The following is a 19,387-nucleotide window of genomic DNA, read 5'->3' as shown; positions in this document are numbered from 1 at the left end:
GCCCAGGTAATACGGTTCCACTGTAAAATCCAACACATAGTTGGTACAGTAGCCTATATGTACGCCTAATTGTGTGTGCATATCTACGTGTGTGCCTATGTGCTTCCTAACCAAGGGGCCCAAGGGCCCGTCATAATAGCCTGCACTTCCATTCTGTACCATGTAGTCCTACGAAGTCATTTCCTCATGTTGTAGATTTGACAGAGCAGAATTACACAGTAGAAGAAACCAAAATTGATCACTACAAAGTCAGTGCAAGTCATTACAAAAACAGTGAAAGTGAAATTGAATAAACCATTATGTATTGGGGAAGCTAAAAAATCCCAGACCCTATTTTGGTAAATACTACTGTATCAAACTATCAGCGGTTCTCAACATTCCACAACATCCCTGGGAAATATCATAATTATTTTTTCTGTCAAGAGTTGTACAAGGAAAATAGATATAACTCTAATACCAGTGCGCTAAATGTGTAGCTAATTGAAGGTAGCAGATGGTTAGCTTAACTAAACATAAAGACTAGAAACCTGAGGAATATCCACTTGGTCCAAGGGTAATGAAATCTACTTACCAGCTTCCCTGCTCACTAATAAAGGTGAAGAAATATTCCCGCTCCACCACAAACTCATTGTTTTTTATTTATTTATTATTATTTTTTGTTAATTTTTTAAAATCTTCAATTAATTTTTCATTTTTTAATAACTGAGAATTTACCTGAGTTTTAGACTGGCATGTCCTGTAGTGTCTATGCAAATGTGAGAAGTTTGGCAAAAGAGCCTTCTGTCAGAAGGCCCTTCCTGGCAGAAATCTATTCATTTTAACCCAAACCCCATTTTTTCCTGACCTTAACCACGAAATTCCATTCTGGCTGATAAGCTCTGCAGGTAAACTTCTCCCAACAGCTCTTTGTGCTAAGTTAAGTTAACTGGCTGCTGGCTGTAGTTTCATATTTACTGTACAAATATAAAAGTGCTCAAGAGAAAATATTCTCATCTAACTCTCTATACTTGTTTCTTTAAATCATGGTACCCCAATACCCCTACACACACAATAAACATGTGCAACACTGTGTATTGTTATAAGAATTTATTTTAACAAACTAATATCACAAATAACATTAATGCATATGTCAATATGTGCTCCAGATGGTCAGACCTTGGTGTGGTAGCTCGCTACCGCGTGTGTGTGTATGTGTGTGTGTGTGTGTGTGTGCTGTATGTGTGAGAATGGGTGAATGAGAAGCAATTTTTTCAGCGCTTTAGATTAAACATTATATAAATGCAGTGTATATTTGCCTTAAAGGACAATAAATGAAGCCAGCTGTTTTATGTACAATTTGCAGTGCAGATAACTATTGAACTTAACATAAGCAATGAACAACAATGATATAGACCATACTAATTGGTGAAATATAGGTTATGTCTAGAATTCTGATGAAATGTAGATCTCTTATGTTACCAGTCTTAACTGTGGACGTACTGGGTGTCTAACTTGTTTTTTAAGCTTATGACTCCATACTATTGCTGTCCTCCATTTTTTATACATTTGAAAATGTACTGCAAAAAATGTAATCGATGTAACTGTCTACTCATTTTTTATGAATTAACATATATGAAGAAAATGCAAGTAAACACACTTTTATACCTTTCTTTAGACACCCCTGGATGCCACAGTACTGTGCAAGCAAAGTGATGACTCTGGAACTCCACCTACTGGTGATACAACACATTTCCCTGCATCATGGTAATCAACAAAACATGAAACAAAAGTTGGCTTTAAACAAATATTTATTTGTAAAATTTAAACTCATGATGATGCATACTGCTCCATGGTTGTCAAAGATCTCCTTTATATTCCTAATGTGATCGTAAGATAATACCAGCCCGTCTTTAGAGTAAGAAAAACATTTTCACTGGCAAATGTTACCTAAAAAATTCAGATTTTTCTAGTGTTACAAATGTGGATCTAAAATGAATTCTCCTACACTTCAGTTGATTTAGAGATGCCCCATCTGCAGTTTCTGTTACTGCTTAATAATATATAGCATTACACATTGAAAAATAGATTTCATTACAAAACAAATTGTTATTTTACATGTCGTATCTACACAAAGAGCATTAAATTAAGATATCAGCGAAATGTGACGTGTGTAATATAAGCAACTAAAAAACTATTGCATACAGGAAAGTGGCTGCTTGACAATGTGTTATCCTTTTGAACCCCACTGCTTTTTATAACTGACCCAACACATGCATTTTTAGCAGACTTTTTTTTTTTTTTAATAATACACTAACACAACTTACATGTGCGCTTATGCTTGTCGCAACTCCCTTTACTGTTTATCATTGTGATGAAAGTTAGAAAAAAGACTTGGACTGTGACGAAAAAGATTGTCCGATATGTTTTGAAAAAAAGAAGAAGAAAAGAAAGGCTCACATCGCCTGCATGTCTCCATATTTCCCAAAGAAATGAGCCAGGAAGGAATGAGCCCCCCCCCCCCCAAAATCTTGAAATCACTTGCTCCCTCTTGACTGTACTAACGGAATAAGCCGGGTCACAGGTAGCGGTCATAGGTCATCTCAAAACAACAGTCTTGATCAGCTTTGGAAATTCTAGCAAAATATTAAAAAAAAACAGACCCAACAATGTTATAATATCTTCTTGGTACCAACTGGATATTTAAGAAGTGGGTCAGCACCACTAGGTGATTTGCAATCGCTGTCCAAGATGTCAAAAGAAACACATGCACAAACACATACATTTTACAGATTTGCATTTGGCAAGAGACAGTTGTCAGAGTGATTAGCTTTTAACAAGGCAGGAATGTGTCATACAGTGAGGGATGTCCAGCGTTCTCCTCTCTGCTGCCAAAGTAGCGTGAATTACTGCTGCTCTAAAGTGGCTGGAAGTGCCTGGCACAGTGAATGACGGAGTTAAGACAGAGTTAAACCACATAAATTCAGTGGGTTCGGCAAAAAAGTGTGCATTTGTGCATTGGCGCGGTCTGCACAAAAAAGAAACAAATTAAATGTTTAAACTAAGTAAATAGCTTTTGTAGGAAAAGAGTGGCATGAACACAGTGTGGTGTGACTTAATGATTCTCTTTTGAAAGTATAAGAATATATGTCAAACATGAAATGCACAAGGTTTCGTCCAGGACAAAACAGAAGCTCAATCTTAGAATAATACCTCCCAAAGTTAGTGAATCCCATCCCTGCTGTGATTAGCCTTACTAACAGGGAATGTAACAGATGAAACCTCTGCCATGCTGCCCTCCAGTGGACAAAACCCCTCATAAAATATAATGGCTGAGGACACTGAAACGTAGGAGTTTCCATCCACTACTGCACAGTATTACTAGTGAACTAAGAAGTTTGAATTTGAGAGGAAATGTATAAAAAGACTGCATAAGCTGTGACACCTCAGTGTTCCTTAAGTCCCATTTAAACCTTAAAACCACAGTGCTCTGAAGAAATGACTTTGCTCCCAATTACTCAGTAACATGTCTCCTTTGCAAACGGAATACTAATGTTTAATTTATACTTCTGCGGAAAAACTTCCACAGCAATGGTTTGTGAGAGCTGCAGAGATGCGCTGCGCACTGCAGATGCTGCAGAAGTAAGATTTGACATCAGAGCTGGGAGGTCAGATGTCCACACAGTTGTGGTCCTAACACGCATGTGTGAGATCATGTATGCCCTGTGTGCACAAGAGGTCCCTCCCTTACACCACACAAAATGTATAGGCTTACAGTCTCAAAAGTATAAATTATGCATCAGACTTGAAGGTGGAGTTAGCGATTCTAGAGAAAGATTGTTATTTGAGGAGTGGAGTTCAGCACATTAACGTGATAAATTCACCATCCCTTATGCTCCCAGTGGCTTTCTTTTTATACATCCCATGGCCTTTCCCCTGTTCTGTGCACAAGCTCTGTTGCTGATTGGCTGGAATGGTGTTGTGTGACTCAGTCTGGGCCATTGGGTTTGTTTCCCATTAACAGAGCCAGAGCTATGTACGAACACTGATTTTTTTTTTCTTTCAGCCCGAACACAGAACAGACAACTAGCAGGCCATGAGAAGATATTTGATGGATTTGACAAAAATGAAGTGGATTAGAATCGCCATCTGCACCTTAAAGGTCTGAATAAGGGCGTCAAGCATCAACAGGAAGTAACATCAGCTTCATGTGGAAAAATGGCGTAAGCATCAAACTAGTTTTACACTTAGCAATGATGCCTTAGTGTATATCAATAGTATCATAGGCAAAATGGTGTCTAAAATGCATATGATGAATGAATACAAAACAGTCCAACATTAGAATAATAGACCTTGGCAAGGCTGGCTGGTTGTTGGCTGAACCGTGCTGGTGCTCTATCCACACTCTCATGCACACATGTGCACACGCGCGCGCACACACACACACACACACAGACTGCTGTGGAGTTACAGATATGTATCCTGCTCTGTGCTGCTAAGGCTTTGTGTGGATCTCTGAAGAGGAGATTCTTTGGCAGGAGGAAGGTCTGTCGGAGGCGCTAGGTGCTGGTGAAGTGGGTCTGTTTCAGTCTGTAGCACAGTCTGTGGCACAGTCTGTGGCGTCTCAGTGATGACTGGAGGTGGAGCTGGTGGCTCTGAGGGTGGCGGTGGAAGGTCAGTGGGAAGGGAGTAAGGATTAGGGATCTCCTCAATGGGCTGGGATTTCTTCATGCTCTTCTTCTTCTTGCTTTTCTTTTCCTCCTTGCCCTTTTTCAGCTGCGGGGTCGGCTGAGGCACCTCGAGTACAATGGTGGGGTTCTGCTGCAGGTCCTGGCGCCTCGGCGGCTCAGCCAACATGACGATCCGAGCGCCATGCATCCTTGGGGGTGATTTGAAATTCAGCTCTCCACGGTTCTTCTTCCAGCGCTTCAGCTGGGTGTGATGCTCCCTTTCCACGTCTTGCGGCGTCACTGGAACCTCAAGAATCTGTAACGTAAAGAGACATTTCACCAGGTCACATTCATATTCAGATTCTAAGGAAATTGATAGAAAAAGACCAGCTCTTGCTGGAAAATACAGTGAGTTCCTTCCATGTTTTGACATTGTGTTCAAATGTGAACTCTGTCAGTAAATGCCAAAGGGCCTCAGGACTGATGTAGATGCATGATCACCCGCAGTCAAGATAACCCTTCATATAAGAGCCTTATTGTTAGCCTGGACAGAGACTCACACAAAGCTTGGCAGGGAAACCAGACACTGACCAGCCAGCCCTCTGCTCAATTTGTCTCTGTATCACTTCAATTCATGCTCTAAGAGTCTCTGCTGTTTCCTCGGCTGCACTGCTGAACACCCACTGTTCATGAGCAACACCACTAGATCATTTAAGGATTATCCCAGTGTAAAATGACTTCTTGTCATTGACTGTTCATGTCCTTGGAAACCTTAGTTGATGCTTTTGTACATGTCACCTTGCAAAATGTAATGCTATTATTGTTGAAAAACCATTCTGCATTCTGATTAAAGGGCTGTCTCCCTGGTCGCTACACCATATTGCTGCTCCTCTGCCATTACCTCTCGGACAAGGAAGCCCTCCTGCATGTATCGAGGCTCTATGGCCCTGAGAAGCTCCATGGTTTCATACTGTCCCTGGCAGGCCTTCAGCTTCTCCCGGGTCCCCAGCATGCACTTCAGCAGCACCAAACCCACACGAAAGATTATCTTCACTCCTGGGTAGAGGTAGAAGAGCCCGGTGATTGAGTACCAGTGTGAAGAAGAACTACAACATATGGTACCAGTGCATCTACAGTGCTATAAAGCCACTGTTTACCGTCACAGAGGAACATGTCCCAGACCCGCAGCACAGAGGCCCAGGGCAGTGTCCTGGAGAAGGCACACATAAACCATTCAGTCATGTAGAGGATGGGGTCGATCTTATGTTTCTCCAGATGGCGGAAGGCTAGCGGGGAGACGCGTCGCAGCAGAGCGAACAGGATCTCTCCATCCAACTGTATAGCTTCCTGAAAGAGACACAGGTAGGAAAGTATTAACAGAGAAAACAAAAGCCATTGTGCTCTGTCAGGGCTGAAACTTGATAAGTATTAGAAAAAAAAAAAAAAACGGTCCAAATGCATTATGTTGCTGTTTGTTTTTCTAAGGAAACACTTCATTAGTAAGGCTGGTTTCCATTTAAAATAAATGATCAAACAACAAAACAATGTTGAACAGTAACAACCAGGCAAAATGTGTAAGCAGAAAGTAATCCATTACATTATGAAAAGACTGACAACGCCCCACTGGTTTCATCAGTAAGTTACAACACTTGCACTGTGCACTCTGCAGCAACAAAAACACATTCCAGTTTAACCATAACCACAGCCAAAGGCCAGTTAGTTCATCTGAATTACAGTTGTCATAACAGCAAAGTCAGGTACAGTAACATTCCCTCTCTCTCTATTTATTTCCAACACCTGGTGATGTCATCATGCATGCTTGTATGTGCTTCAGTCTCACCAGGCCAGGACTGTAGTAGCCAGGAAGGTACTTCTCACAAATCTGGACCAGTCCCCAGAAGGCATCCTGTGGAAACACACATAGATGATGTCAGGAAACTCGGTGCAACCGTTCAGTTCACAGGACATTTCCGCGTGTTCACATGGGAGGCAGGTAAATACTGGAAATGTTGACTTTTATAATCAAAGTTAAAAATCAGCCACTTGTTTTAATCTGCCATAAAAAGCACTTTGGATGCATAACACAACATATACAGTAGGTATAAGAGAATACTGTTAACACCTCATAGACAAGAGTTATGAAGTTACTATGAGAAACTAAATCATTACATTACATACATTAGGGCGTGAGCTGTGTGTTTATCCCACTGGTTAGCTAATCACCACTGCGTTCCTCTATGCTCATGCAGCAGTTACTGCTGATATTGCAGCAGCATCGCTGAGTAAGCATAAGGTCCACTCTTCAGTTTCCCGCCGGTTAACAATTTTAGCACAGGAAGCACTATTTCTCTTGTTGCTTGCGTTAGAACCGTTAGCCGCTAGCTGCCGGCTCATCCAACTCCATGTTGACAACTGTGTGCAGACTATCTCACATCAGGAATCTGACTCACAGTAATGAGTTCAATTTTGCACACAGCTCCCCTAACTTGTGACTAATTATATTCTCCAATGATGCCTGCAATCTTTGAATTATTAACAAGGTTTCAGAGAACTTCCCTTTTGGCATTTTAAATGATTTCTCCTTTTTTATAAGACCAGTAAACTTGCCTCTTTAGGAGTCAAAGTGAGAACTGCAGAGAAAATCTAAACATCTACCCCAGAAAAGTCACCATGACTGCAGTCATAATGTTCTAAGAGCTAAACTATTATTCAGTCTCTGAAGCAGCTCCGGGATTTATCTCTCGATGACATCATCTGTACAGTCTGTCTCTGAGCTGTTCAGTTTAAAAATAGACTTATCCAAGGTCAGAAATTAAAGTGGAGCCGTAAACTGTGATAGAAACAGCATGTGTGATTCCTATTTATGGGTGGATTTCACTTTCACAGGCCAAGATATTAACAAGCCTTCAGAACAAACCACACCGGCATATGGTGACAGTACACTCACACCCAGCAGGGCAGTTTGTGTGGTGTTTGTGGTGCGTGGACGTACCTCAGCAGGCATGTGCATTAACAACACAGCGGCTATGGGAGCCTGAGCCTGGCAGTATCCCTCCTCTGGTCTGTACAGAGTGTAGGCCTTAAGGACACGGAACAGGTCCTGCTGCCTGCAGAGTGTCAAACACAAACACAGAGCAGTTTAACAACCAAATGCATTCAAACAGGAGGACTGTGTCATCAGTCGCAGTGTGTAATGTGACATCATGTCAGACAGCGTACCCGTGTCCTCCCCGTGACACAAACATCTCATGGAAAGGAAACTGTCGATGGAGGTCTTTCTCAATCACATCGACCCATTTGGTGTCCCCAGGCTGGCTATCCAGCTCCTGACAAAGCACATGGAGGAGACTGTGAAACCTCTTTATGAGACATAGTTTGAACTTACTGGGTGCAGCCATAACTTGTGTAGCATGCCCACTTAAGAGCAGATTATGGTCTGAGACAAACAAGTAACACTGGTGTCATGCATGGCCACAGTTTCAATAACAATTTCTGAAATTTAAAAATGAACTGAGCTTAAAAGCAGCTGTGAGGGGGAAGTGTAAGTGAAATCTGTCTGACCTGAAACTTTCCTTGGTTCTGCTCTTTCTTAACCTTCCCCCCTGACAGGTAGAGCCAGGCACGGCCTCGGAGGGCAGGAGGGATTCCTTTCTGGCACCGCAGCCTTACCTGAGTCACACAGGAACAAGGGATCACCAAACAGTAAGACACAAGGAGAACTAGTGTGATAATGACTTGGTAAAGGCAAAAAAGGCTGGAACAATATGTATAGCCAGTGGTAAAATCGCTGAAGCCATCACTTGGTATTGGTTCCTTTTTTTGAACACGTTAAATGCAGTTATCTGTTGAAATCACTGGGTAACAGTTGCCTTTCTGCTGTGAAAAACACCCACTGAAAGTATTTACTGAGGTCACTGGAAATGTATTTGACACCTACATTAATGTGTAATCTTCCCATACTTTATGTTTTCCAGTACAATGCTACACAGGTGTGTATCACAATTATGCCGCACAGTATTTATCGTGGACATATCTGTGTAAGTGAAAGGTATATACAGTGTATACAGATTTTATATCATATTATTTTATCATATTTGTTATTTTGCCATGTTTTTATCTCTTTTTGTGGCCATTTGTTTTATTTTTTCCTTTGCTTTTGACATTTGAGCTGCAGTAACAGGTGAATTTACCCAGTGTGGAATAAGTAAAGTTTATCCCTTTTTATGTGACCACTATTTGATCAAAGACCAGTTACATCTGTCACAATTCTAGATTCAAATGACAACATCCTTTTCTAGTCCCAAAGGAAAATTTTACCCTGCCAAGGCCTCACAGCTGAGGTAAGGTAGGATTTTTTATTTATTGTAGTAGTTAGGAGGGAAACTGTTTTGGCAAAAGATACTTGGACATTGCCTGCATCAATCATGTACACATTATAACTACTGAAATACTGAGACCCATAATCGGCATTTGGCTTTGAATCTAAGTGAAAGGTGAATATAGTGGCCTTTATGAACTCACACTGTGTGTAGTAACTGTGTACAGTAATGTGCAATTGCACATCATCTTCATAACTTGTGTAGTGTGCCTACGTAGTGATGCAGCTATAATCTTTCATAAGGAGTCACGAGATACCTGGAGCACAATAGATCGATTGAACTGACACTGATGTGCTTTGACTTGCATCAGCATTTCTGGTTTCTTTTGTTTGTTTGTTTTACGATATGAAGCTGGCACACTTCCCCAAAGAACATCTGTTGTAATAACAAAAGCACAATAAGGGATCAGAAACCCTGACATTTTCAGGTATTTGAAAGTCTTGCAGCTCAAACACACTGCTTTTTCTTCTTCATTTCATAAGGGGCTCTGCCTTGCATTTGAGTGAAGTTACACTTCTCACAGCACCTTTATTACATGGTTGCTGTATCATAGGAAGTCACAACAGCCCCACCCTGAATCTGAGACGGTCAATTTGTCACATGGTGCATGAGGCGAGAAAGGGATGGGTCGTGTCCTGCCCTGCTGCTGACTCATGGAAATGAAGTGAAGTTGCAGCTTTGAGTTGCTTCACACGGAACCAGCTTGACAAGTGAAGCAGCAAACAATGCCTCTGCAAAAGACTTGTCTTTGTGCAGTCAAATACTTGAGCAATGTAATTTGCCTTGTCTGATCATGTATGCAAACCACTCATGGAAAAGCTGCAGCCTGGAGACAGTGGTGGTAAAGCTGAGACACTGACTTTAGAAAACTTGCAGTAAAAAAGAGGAAAATAAAAAAAAAAAAAACAGATCTGACCTATCCACATGACTTGCACCATACAAAACATATAAACAAGTTGGCATTTTATGTTATCAAAGGTAATACTTGGTGCTGACCTTATTGAATCTTTTGATCATCCACTTGTCCCAGTGTCCGAGCATGTCCAGCCACTTCACCTCCCTTTGCCTGAGCACTTGTGGAGGTAAATCTTGAGCTCTGGGGACACAACGAAGAAGAAGGTAGAGATGAATTCACTGTTTCTCCAAATGAGACTTAACAACAGCTTAAAAAAGGTGCGTTTTCCAATAAGGTGAGTCTGAAATAAACTTCTTAATTGGATAAACATAAAAAGGGCAGTTGTTAAAAGCCGTTTGTTATGTGTGACAAAAACATTGTCAGAAAGGCTGTTCATCTTTCTGCGTGTACCATCACATCTGCCTGGGTGGCCATCGCTCATGTGCAGTCAGTAAGCTGTGCACTGAGTCAAAAATAACAACTACCAACCTTGTTTAGAGGAGACTATAAAAGACACAAACTCAGATCTGGTTGATTTAATGGCAAAGCCTGTTTAAGCTTGAAGAGATGAAGTGAAGATTTGATTGTCTTATGATGTAATTCAACTTCAAAACGTTTATAGGCAAGAAAAATTAGGGAGTGCACAAAATATTCTCCAGCAGAAAAAGAAAACGTAGGCAACCTACATTATGAATGAGGTCTGATGCTTTACTAAGGTATGTAATTAACTCATAGGGACAAGCCTGTAATTGTAGGCTTCAAACATTTTCAAAGACTGCTTTTTATAAACTTGGGACAGCCCTGTTTCAGTTAAATAAAAGTTGTAGGCTATATGTTGGGGATCAACAATATGTGATATACCAGCCTCAGCTTCTAAAGACTTAAAGCAATGATTAGTTACTTTCAATCATTGCCAAACAGTGTAAGTTAAATCTAGGGTTTGTGACCACCTATAAAGCTGTGAGCCAAAAGAGGCCCTCTAGTAACGGGGCACCAGAGCTGTGGCTCCAAGTCTGCCAAAACTTCAGAACAGGAAGCTCTGAGCCAGCCAGCCAGTGCTTGGCACAACTTTCACTCACTCCTTCCACTATTTCAGTGCTGTAATGTAGGCTTAGGGCCCCCAGTAAAAAGGGAAGAAAGAAAGGCCCTCTTAGAAAAAAAAACAAAAAAACACTGCAACTTGCCTGAAAGGCTATGAATAAATTGATTCATATCAAAACAACAAACAACAAGATAGTGTGAATTGCTATTTCAGCTTTTCCTATAGAAGAACTGGGTAGTATACAGTACTGTTCTTAAAGTCATAGGCCACCATAGTTTTTTTTGTTTTAGGAAAGTTGTAATGAGGATATTTATATATTAATTGCTCGCTTTCTTTATTAAGATACCAACAAAGAATACAAAGAACATGTACAATGCATTAAAACACCCAAAAAAAAGCCAGCACAAAATGGCTTCTTCAGACTGAAGTCAATATTTAGTGTGAAACATGAACTCATACAATCATAACAAAAAGGTAGATCAAATAACCAATATTGGGCTTTGGGACATGTCTTTAATGCAACCTGGTGTAAATACACCAGAAGATTAGAGTAAATCCTGTATTGTCTGTCCAAGAAAGTCCAAGACATGTTGTGTGGAAAGGAAGGTTACATTAAACACTTGGTGTTTTATTTTTTAAATATTTGCGTTTTTAATACTAAATCTGTATTTCCTGTATGTTCTGACTGTATTTAAGTAAAGCGACTACGGAGAAACACATATGTATGATCATTATAACCTTACTAAAACTAACTTTAAGGTGGTATAAGACTTTTGCACAGTTCTCTACATCTGTATAAGAAAAAAAATTTATATGACAAAATGAAGAAAATGTATGCATATAGTATATCTTCATCTGCTTGCTGCGAGCTTTTATAACTGACATATTGGGTGAGGCAAACTGGACATAAAAACACATTGTGCCACGCAGCTGGTTGGGAGCTGTGTTGTGCAGAGGCACCAAGACAACACCAACACAACGTGTGGTATGTAATAATAACTAGATTTACTTCCAGCCCTGCTCTACAATTTTGCTCCAATGGATTAAGACATACACACACACACACACACACACACAGCTCATATTTTGTTAGCAGAGAGTTCACCGCAAGACAACACAGCTGAAATCAATGACAGTCACTGTGGAGTTGAGACAAACTTACGATTCCTCCGTATGCTGCTGAGCCCCACCAATGAATCCATATTTATCGGTCTGTCTGTCGCTGGTGAATCCATTGATCTCTGAGTCTGATCCCAAAGAGCTTTCATCGTCGATGTGACTGCTGCTAATCGTCCGGATACTCCTTGTGTCCACTGATTGACGGCCGTTTTCTATTTTGGCCATTGTAGCGAGAGAGCTAGCTGGCTAACCACGACAGCTAACGTCAGCGAGCTTGTTGACAGCCCAAAGTCAAAACTGCTCCTTTGCATATGTTGGCGAACTAAACTGCATCGACGCCATGATTTCTCGATGTGAGTTAAACTTTCAGACTCCTGTTCTCTGCGTAAATGTTACTCAATATTACGTTACAACTGTAAAGCCGCATCAAAAACGTCTTGCGGTAGCTAGCTTGGTTAGTGCTTATCCAGATTTAACATTAGCTAGCTAATGGTGGGTTGCTAACGTGAAGTTAGCCTTAACTGCTAGTGCAAACACAAGCCAAAACTATTTCTATAGTGACCCTACCTTCAACAAACTGACGCTATATTGTCAGCTTGTATGTCATAGTCAGCCATTAACTAACTATGTTAAGTTGTAAACCGACTAGTTTATCATACTCAGCAAACGGTGTCTGTTCGCTGTCCTGTCATCCCGAGTGTGCAGGACAGATTTTGTCTCGACCCTGTCTGCCGTCCTCGGTTGATTTTACCGTCTTCATGTCACGGTTACCCCTAGTGGCTGCTGTAGGAAGTTAATCTTATGTCTGGAAAAAATGCACTACACATCTGTCCTGTGCTGCAATCCATCAAAGGGTTTACTACAAACCCACAATACTGTGCAAAAGTCTTAGGCCACCTTAAGTTTATTTTAGCAAGGATATAATAATCATGCACATTTATTTCTCAGTAGTCTCTTTACAAAAATACACCAGGACATACAGGAAAAATGTGTACAGTACTAAAAATGCATTTAGCTCAGAATTTAACGACTTTAACAGGCTAACTAGTGTTTACAGTGACGTCCCTTTTCACTCCGCATATCTACAACTCTCTTGGCAGACAATATGAGATTTTCAATACTAATCTTCTGCTTTATTTACACCAGGCTGCATTCAAGACATGTCAAAAGCTCAACATAGATTGTTTGAGCTACCATTTTTGTTGTGGTTGTACAATTTCATATTTCTCATTAAATATTGACTTCAGTCTTAAGAGGCCATTTTGTTTACACTGTTTTAATGCATTGCACATGTTCTCTGTATTCTTTGTATCTTAATAAAGGGACAGAACTAAAAGCATATATATCCTCATTACAACTTTGCTAAAAACAAATCTATGGTAGCTTATGGCTTTTGCACAGTCCTGCTATTTTCAAGTACACCATTGTTTTGTTCTAGACTAATTACTGTGGTATTTAATCTACATTTGTAATCCCCTGTGCATCAGAGCATGCAGCCTGCAGCAATCAGTTATTAATAAACCAGTTGCTAACCTTATATATCACGATGAAGCCATAAAAAGTATATTCTTATTCTTTATTTCATTTATTCACCAGTGGATGGGGTGGGGGGGGCTCTACATGTTGTTACAAGTTACCAAATACAGCATATTATCATAAACAAATCAAGAGTTGAACTGTTAGTGTGACACCATAACTGGTGTTACATTTAGCATTCTGAGTAAACATAAGAAAAAAACATAACATACTCTTCACACAGTACTGTATGAAAAACACTTTATAATTCTGAAAGTTGTTGTAAAACTAAAATGACGTGACGTGAGCAACAAAACATGCACAAGTAAAATATTTTCCTTCTTGCTGCATGGCTCACTTCTTTCTTCCACCTCTCTCTTTCAGTGCCAAGTGAATGACTGAACCATTGTTCATGTTGTAATAAGCCAGAGAGTTGGAATCCTTAATGAAAATGCCCTAAAAAGGAACAAAAAAAACCCACACAGCATTATTCAATCAGTCAGGTCAAAAGGTTAAAGGGAAAGTTAAAAGATGTGAAATGTAAGTTTACCTCGTACTGCAACTTCTGTTTCCCTGCTGGCATGCCTGTAGCTTCATGGATTTTGACTTTAATAACAGACACCTGTGAAGACATTGCATTTTTAGATCCATAACAATGTGGTAGAATTACGCTCAATAAAAAGAAGGGAAATATAAGACATTTGCATACCTGATCTGTGAGGGGGACGGTGAAATTCAGCACTTGGCCATTCAGCTTCCATTCGGTCTTGTCCTGCATGTTAGGAACCTGTACTTTAACTGCCACAGGACCCTGAAGAGAAAAAAAACATGGCTCAAGTTTAGACAGAGCAACTTAAGAGAGTGAAAGAACTTGGTGTTACAGGCCCAGTCAGTAATATGACCATGTATATAACGGTCAACCTACATTTGTCATTAAAGAGGTTGGTTTATCAATGAAATCTAAGGATATATTGTGTTTTTCAGCCAAAACAATTAAAATCTGCATAAGCCTACTTTACTCATGTGTTCAAACATTACTTATGAACAAACCAGGAACAATCCATAACTTCTATTTGATTGTTAGCCTGTAGTCTGATATTTTAAGACCTGACAAAAAAGTTTGAATGCGCATTTAGTATTTTGTCTTCAGATTACTCCATTAACTATTAGAAGAAAACCAAATACATATTTCACTGCACTAACAAACCTTATTTCTACGAAGGAACTCCTCCTCTGGAATAAGGTTGTCCTCCGTCTTCATCTTCTTGCTGACTGGCTCATCCTCATGCGGTGGGGGGGGGTGGGATGGTGGGGGGGGGGCAGAGCTGGGGGGTTGTGGCACAGGAGGGGCAGGGACAAATGCTGGAAGAAAAAGCAGTTATTTCAACTTTAAATGAGAACTGTGTGAGAGTTTTAGTTAATTTCAAGAAAAATTGAATATTTATTTTGAATGTTTGCAATAGGTGTTTGGAAACCTCCTTACCAGCTGGAACAACCATGGGAGGCGGTCTCGGGGCCATAATGTGTGGTGCTGATGGTGGCATGGGGACCACATTGATGCGGGGAGCAGGAATCATAGGAGGCATCGATGCTATGACTTGTCCTGGTGCAAGGCGGACCACAGGAGCCACGGGCGGTCTTGGAATTACAGGTACAGCAGACAGCAGAGTGGTGCGCACTGGAGCCACCTGTTTTGAAAGAACATGTTAGTGGATTGTTTTGTTAATTTAATTGCCAATGAACAGTTTTTTTTAGGTAACTCACAGAGGGGGGTGGGCGAGGCACTGCCATTGGGGGAGTGGGTTTAGGCAGATTGATTTGAGTGGGCATAGGAGGCTGGTGATGAATTTCACTTGGCTTGCTTGGACCAATTTTCTCTTTGGTGTCGTCTTCTCCCACCAGTCCTTTAGCCTTGTGAATTGCTTCGATCTGCTCTTGCAGGGTGATGTTGGCCTGTGCTGCCTGCTGAGTACGAGCCATACTTCCTGAATGGCCGTCCCAAGTAACCTGTTAACAGGAAAAAAAACGAAAAATGTACAGACTTCAGCTCAGAAATTCTTTTAACTCCAAACTCTGTAATATAAACCCACGACTGAGCTCACCTTCTCCTCGGGCTTCTGGATTTCCTCTTCACCAATCTTCTTACCGATGGCCGTCTCTTCCACACCGAAGATATCAGTACGCCTCTCAGCCAGCTGTTTCAAGCTGCTCTCGATGTCCAAACCAGGAGCGTAGACTTCATCCTCGGTCTGCCTCTCTCTGATGCTGCGGTCCCTTTGCTCCAGCCAGCGCGGATCCAGCAGACCAATACGCATGTGCTCTTGCATCTTGCTGGCTTGGATCTTCTCACCGGTAATTGGTGAGATGAGGTACTCATCTGGAGCAGCAATTGTGGGCTGAGGCTTGGAAGCTGTGAGGGAAAAGATGGCATGAGAGTAACACACACTGCACAGAGTAATAGCTTGTTATGCACGTTGTATTTTCTCTTCTAAGAAAGCGTGTTTTACCTTTGGGATCGTAGTCTTTGCGAATAATAACCTGGTCTGGAGTTGGGGGCAGGGGGGGTGGCATTGGGTTGTCTGGGGGCAGTGGAGCCTTTAAGCCTTCATCATCATCATCAGATCCCTGAAGAGACGAGGGGAGGTGGCATATGACGATACGTTGGTATCAGCACTTATTATTTTATGTCTTTTCAAGCAAAAGTCAGCAAACATAGGTTGCCAGTTTAGCTGGATAGATGAATAAAATAAATAATCCAAAAGGAGGCAACCAGTAACATCGCTATGAATTTAAGCAAACCAATAAATCAGCCTGCATTTGGTCAGGATGGGACAGTTTACAAGTTGCAGCGATGAATTATTTAATCCATTCTTACCTCATCCATGTCCTGCACTTGTGTGTCTTGATCAGGTTGTGAGGGCTGGCCTTCGCCCCGAACGTCCCGTTCATCGTCTTCATCCTCACTCTCAACCTCCATCTCCACCTCCTCACTCTCTCCATACTTCTCATAACGCTCTTGGATTAGGATGCGAGCGCCAAGCTCCTCTGGTGTGGTGGGTGGGGGGAAGTGGCCTGGGAAAATAGAGATGCCAAAAAAGGTAAATTATTCTCGGTACATTTAGGGGCTTACACATTTGAAGATGCGAATAATTGGGGTTATATTACCTTGTTCGTTGGGCTGGAAATCCACCGTCTCTACCACTACAAAGTCATGCCAGTCAATTTGGGCATATGCTACTCGTTCTTTCTCTCTTTCCTCCTCCTCCTTCTTTCTCTCACGCTCCTGAAACTTTGCCCACTCGACACGGTATCTCACCTGATGGTTGTGCAGACAGACAGCTGATAAGCAAAGGAAACATGCTATTAAATGTTCACTCTGAGAACTCAGTTACAGTTTAAGGGTATTACCTGGTCCATAACCTCTCTTGGATTCTCAGCCTCTCTTTTCAGCTTGGTCAGAAGGCCTTTGGGAGGGATCAGAATCTACATGTTGTGAGACAATATTGAGATACAGTTTAGCATCGCCGCCTAAATAAAAAATAACAATAATAACAGAGAGGTACAATTTGTCAGGTCACCTTAGTGTACTGCTCCACCAGCTTGGTGAAGTAGTTGAAAAGGCTGTGCTGTGGCCGCAGAAAGTCAAACTGGTAGTTCCTCTGTTCTTTCTGCATAAGCTGGGTAAGAAACTGGCGGCCATTGCGAGCAACAAACTGGGCAGTGAGCTTGACAACATCCAGGTCAAATGCTGAGATAGATGGAGGATCAGCAATGAACTCGTACTCAGGAGGTGGTTCTTTGGGGACAACTGTCTCTTGAATTACCTGTGACTGCACCTGTTGGCAGACAAAAATATTAGTCATTATGAACAAATACTATTACCAAGAAATTGATAAAAAAGAGTAGACTGAAATGCCATATCTTACTTTTTGAGGAAGCTGTTGGGACTGCTGCATGGCCTGCTGCATAACCTTAGGCACTGCTGCAGACGGTTCCTGCGCTTTGCCCTCCTTGAATTCATTGACCTTGTGGCGGTAGTAGGCATGGTAGGGGTCATTAGGGTTGAGGAAATTAAACTTTGGATTGTTGATCTCATTCTGACGGATTCTTGCTTCAAACTCAGGTCCATTTCTGTGAAATGACAAAAAAATAAGTTGAATCATTGGCAATATCCAGTTCAGGTTGCAGCTGTTGTAAAGATTATTGACAAAAAGGGCTGTGACAGTGTGGATCTTTTTTCTTAATGCAATGAAAAGGCAAAGTATTATCATGATTTGGTAGTTTACTGCTCATCTTTGCCATCTGTGGTATGGCAGCCTTCGATAGTGACAGACTATTACTAGCAACGGCAACCCAATCAGAGAGAGCGGTGGGCAAGACATTGAACAAGGCTACAGAGTGGTGACTGCAGACAGAGGGGTTGCATCTGAGTCGAAGTAGCATATTTTAAAATGTATTAAATCAGCTGAAAAAAATGCAATTATGACAATGATTTCATCAGCATGGGAGCTTTGCCTGACAGCAGTGTTGCAGTGATGTGGATCTGTATGTGTAGCAACCAACCTGGCAACAAAGCTGGCTGTCTTGTCAACTATGTTTCGGACCTCAGGAGGTGGATATATGATACCCACGATGGGTTTAGTGGCTGGGGTTTCTTCTGCTGGAGCATCATTCTGTTGGCAAAGTTCACATTTGTTAGGCAGCAGTATCAAAAAGCATTACAAATCATATCCATTATTCCTGAGTCATTGAACAGAATGAACACAATAGCTGGTATCTAATTAAAATGCAGATACGCCAAAATTGCAAACCAATCCCTTTTAGCCCTTGCATTACTATGATATGCATTTAGGTTTATATCGATTTGCAGATGTTTTAAGCCAACTCGACAATGCTTCTGCCATCATCCCAATACGATTGAGAAAAATGGAACTTGAGGCATTCAAACCATCATTATCATTTCGAAACCCCGATGGAATATTTGTTATAGAAAATAATCAGATTTCGCTCACAGTCCTCATTGAGGATTACTGTCTAGGTAAAGTAAAAAAAATAGTGACAACTGCGTGTAGTTGAAACTGTGAAATACGTTATTTAGAGAAACAAACGTTACTGTGAGTTTTTCCAAATGTGAATTTCCACAACATTTACCCAACAAACCAAATCCCGCTGCTCCTCCGATGAAACTTACTGAAGGATGTCTTAAGTCTCAGTGGCTATCTCAAAACATGAAACTGCGGTTTTTGCTACTTCGGTGAGCTGGTACTGCATGCTAACCATGAGCTCTTTCAATTACAACAACAAAACACATTCACGTTACCTAGTCGTAGACAAATTTCACAGTAAAAGAAAATCTAAGTTAACTGCTCATTAGTTTCCTCCCACAGGAACAGTATGTTAGCTACACTGCTAACATTAGCTAACTAGCGGCGGTATCGTCACCTTGTTGTTGGGCTCCGGCTGAACAATCTGAACAGGCCCAGGCGGCATGGCTACGTCTTCTTAGGAAAAACTGGAGGTAACCTGCAAATACCCAGCCAACAAGAACAGTTTATGTATTTAAAGAACATATATACTACCACATATTATTCTAGGAATAAGATCTATAACAGCTACAAGTCAGGATTTACTGTGGTTCAACACTTACTGCGTCGTGCTTTCGTTAATTCAATGGAGATGTACTACTTCCGGATACAAGCCGCAAAGCATTATGGAACTTCGAGTACTTTTTTTTTTGCAAGTTTCCAAGGAGACGTGATGTCAACAAGCTGCACCCACCCGCTCTCGGAGC

At 41.2% G+C, this 19,387-nt stretch overlaps 2 protein-coding genes across 2 annotated transcripts; both read right to left on the bottom strand.

Moving 5' to 3' along the window:
* Positions 1-1,769: 1,769 nt before the first annotated feature.
* On the bottom strand, positions 1,770-12,831 carry LOC121945023 (TBC1 domain family member 10A-like). Its single transcript, XM_042489020.1, has 9 exons — positions 12,125-12,831; positions 10,022-10,121; positions 8,208-8,315; positions 7,866-7,972; positions 7,639-7,753; positions 6,487-6,552; positions 5,804-5,993; positions 5,548-5,702; positions 1,770-4,962 (listed from the first exon to the last, which is right to left on the bottom strand). Exons 1-9 carry the CDS (start codon positions 12,304-12,306, stop codon positions 4,444-4,446), a joined length of 1,542 nt encoding a protein of 513 aa, XP_042344954.1. The 5' UTR covers positions 12,307-12,831; the 3' UTR covers positions 1,770-4,443.
* Positions 12,832-13,643: 812 nt separating this feature from the next.
* Positions 13,644-19,326, bottom strand: sf3a1 (splicing factor 3a, subunit 1). Its single transcript, XM_042489018.1, has 16 exons — positions 19,244-19,326; positions 19,039-19,119; positions 18,160-18,269; positions 17,523-17,727; positions 17,175-17,432; positions 17,005-17,079; positions 16,762-16,912; positions 16,472-16,668; positions 16,104-16,221; positions 15,699-16,006; positions 15,361-15,603; positions 15,080-15,284; positions 14,804-14,958; positions 14,306-14,407; positions 14,147-14,218; positions 13,644-14,052 (listed from the first exon to the last, which is right to left on the bottom strand). The coding sequence occupies exons 2-16, from the start codon at positions 19,084-19,086 to the stop codon at positions 13,951-13,953; spliced, it is 2,349 nt and encodes a 782-aa protein (XP_042344952.1). The 5' UTR covers positions 19,087-19,119; positions 19,244-19,326; the 3' UTR covers positions 13,644-13,950.
* Positions 19,327-19,387: the final 61 nt, after the last annotated feature.

This window comes from Plectropomus leopardus, chromosome 6 (assembly GCF_008729295.1).
Source record: "Plectropomus leopardus isolate mb chromosome 6, YSFRI_Pleo_2.0, whole genome shotgun sequence".
NCBI classification, from domain to species: domain Eukaryota; kingdom Metazoa; phylum Chordata; class Actinopteri; order Perciformes; family Serranidae; genus Plectropomus; species Plectropomus leopardus.
Note: the sequence above shows the minus strand (reverse complement) of the source record. Positions and strands in the feature narration are given on the sequence as shown.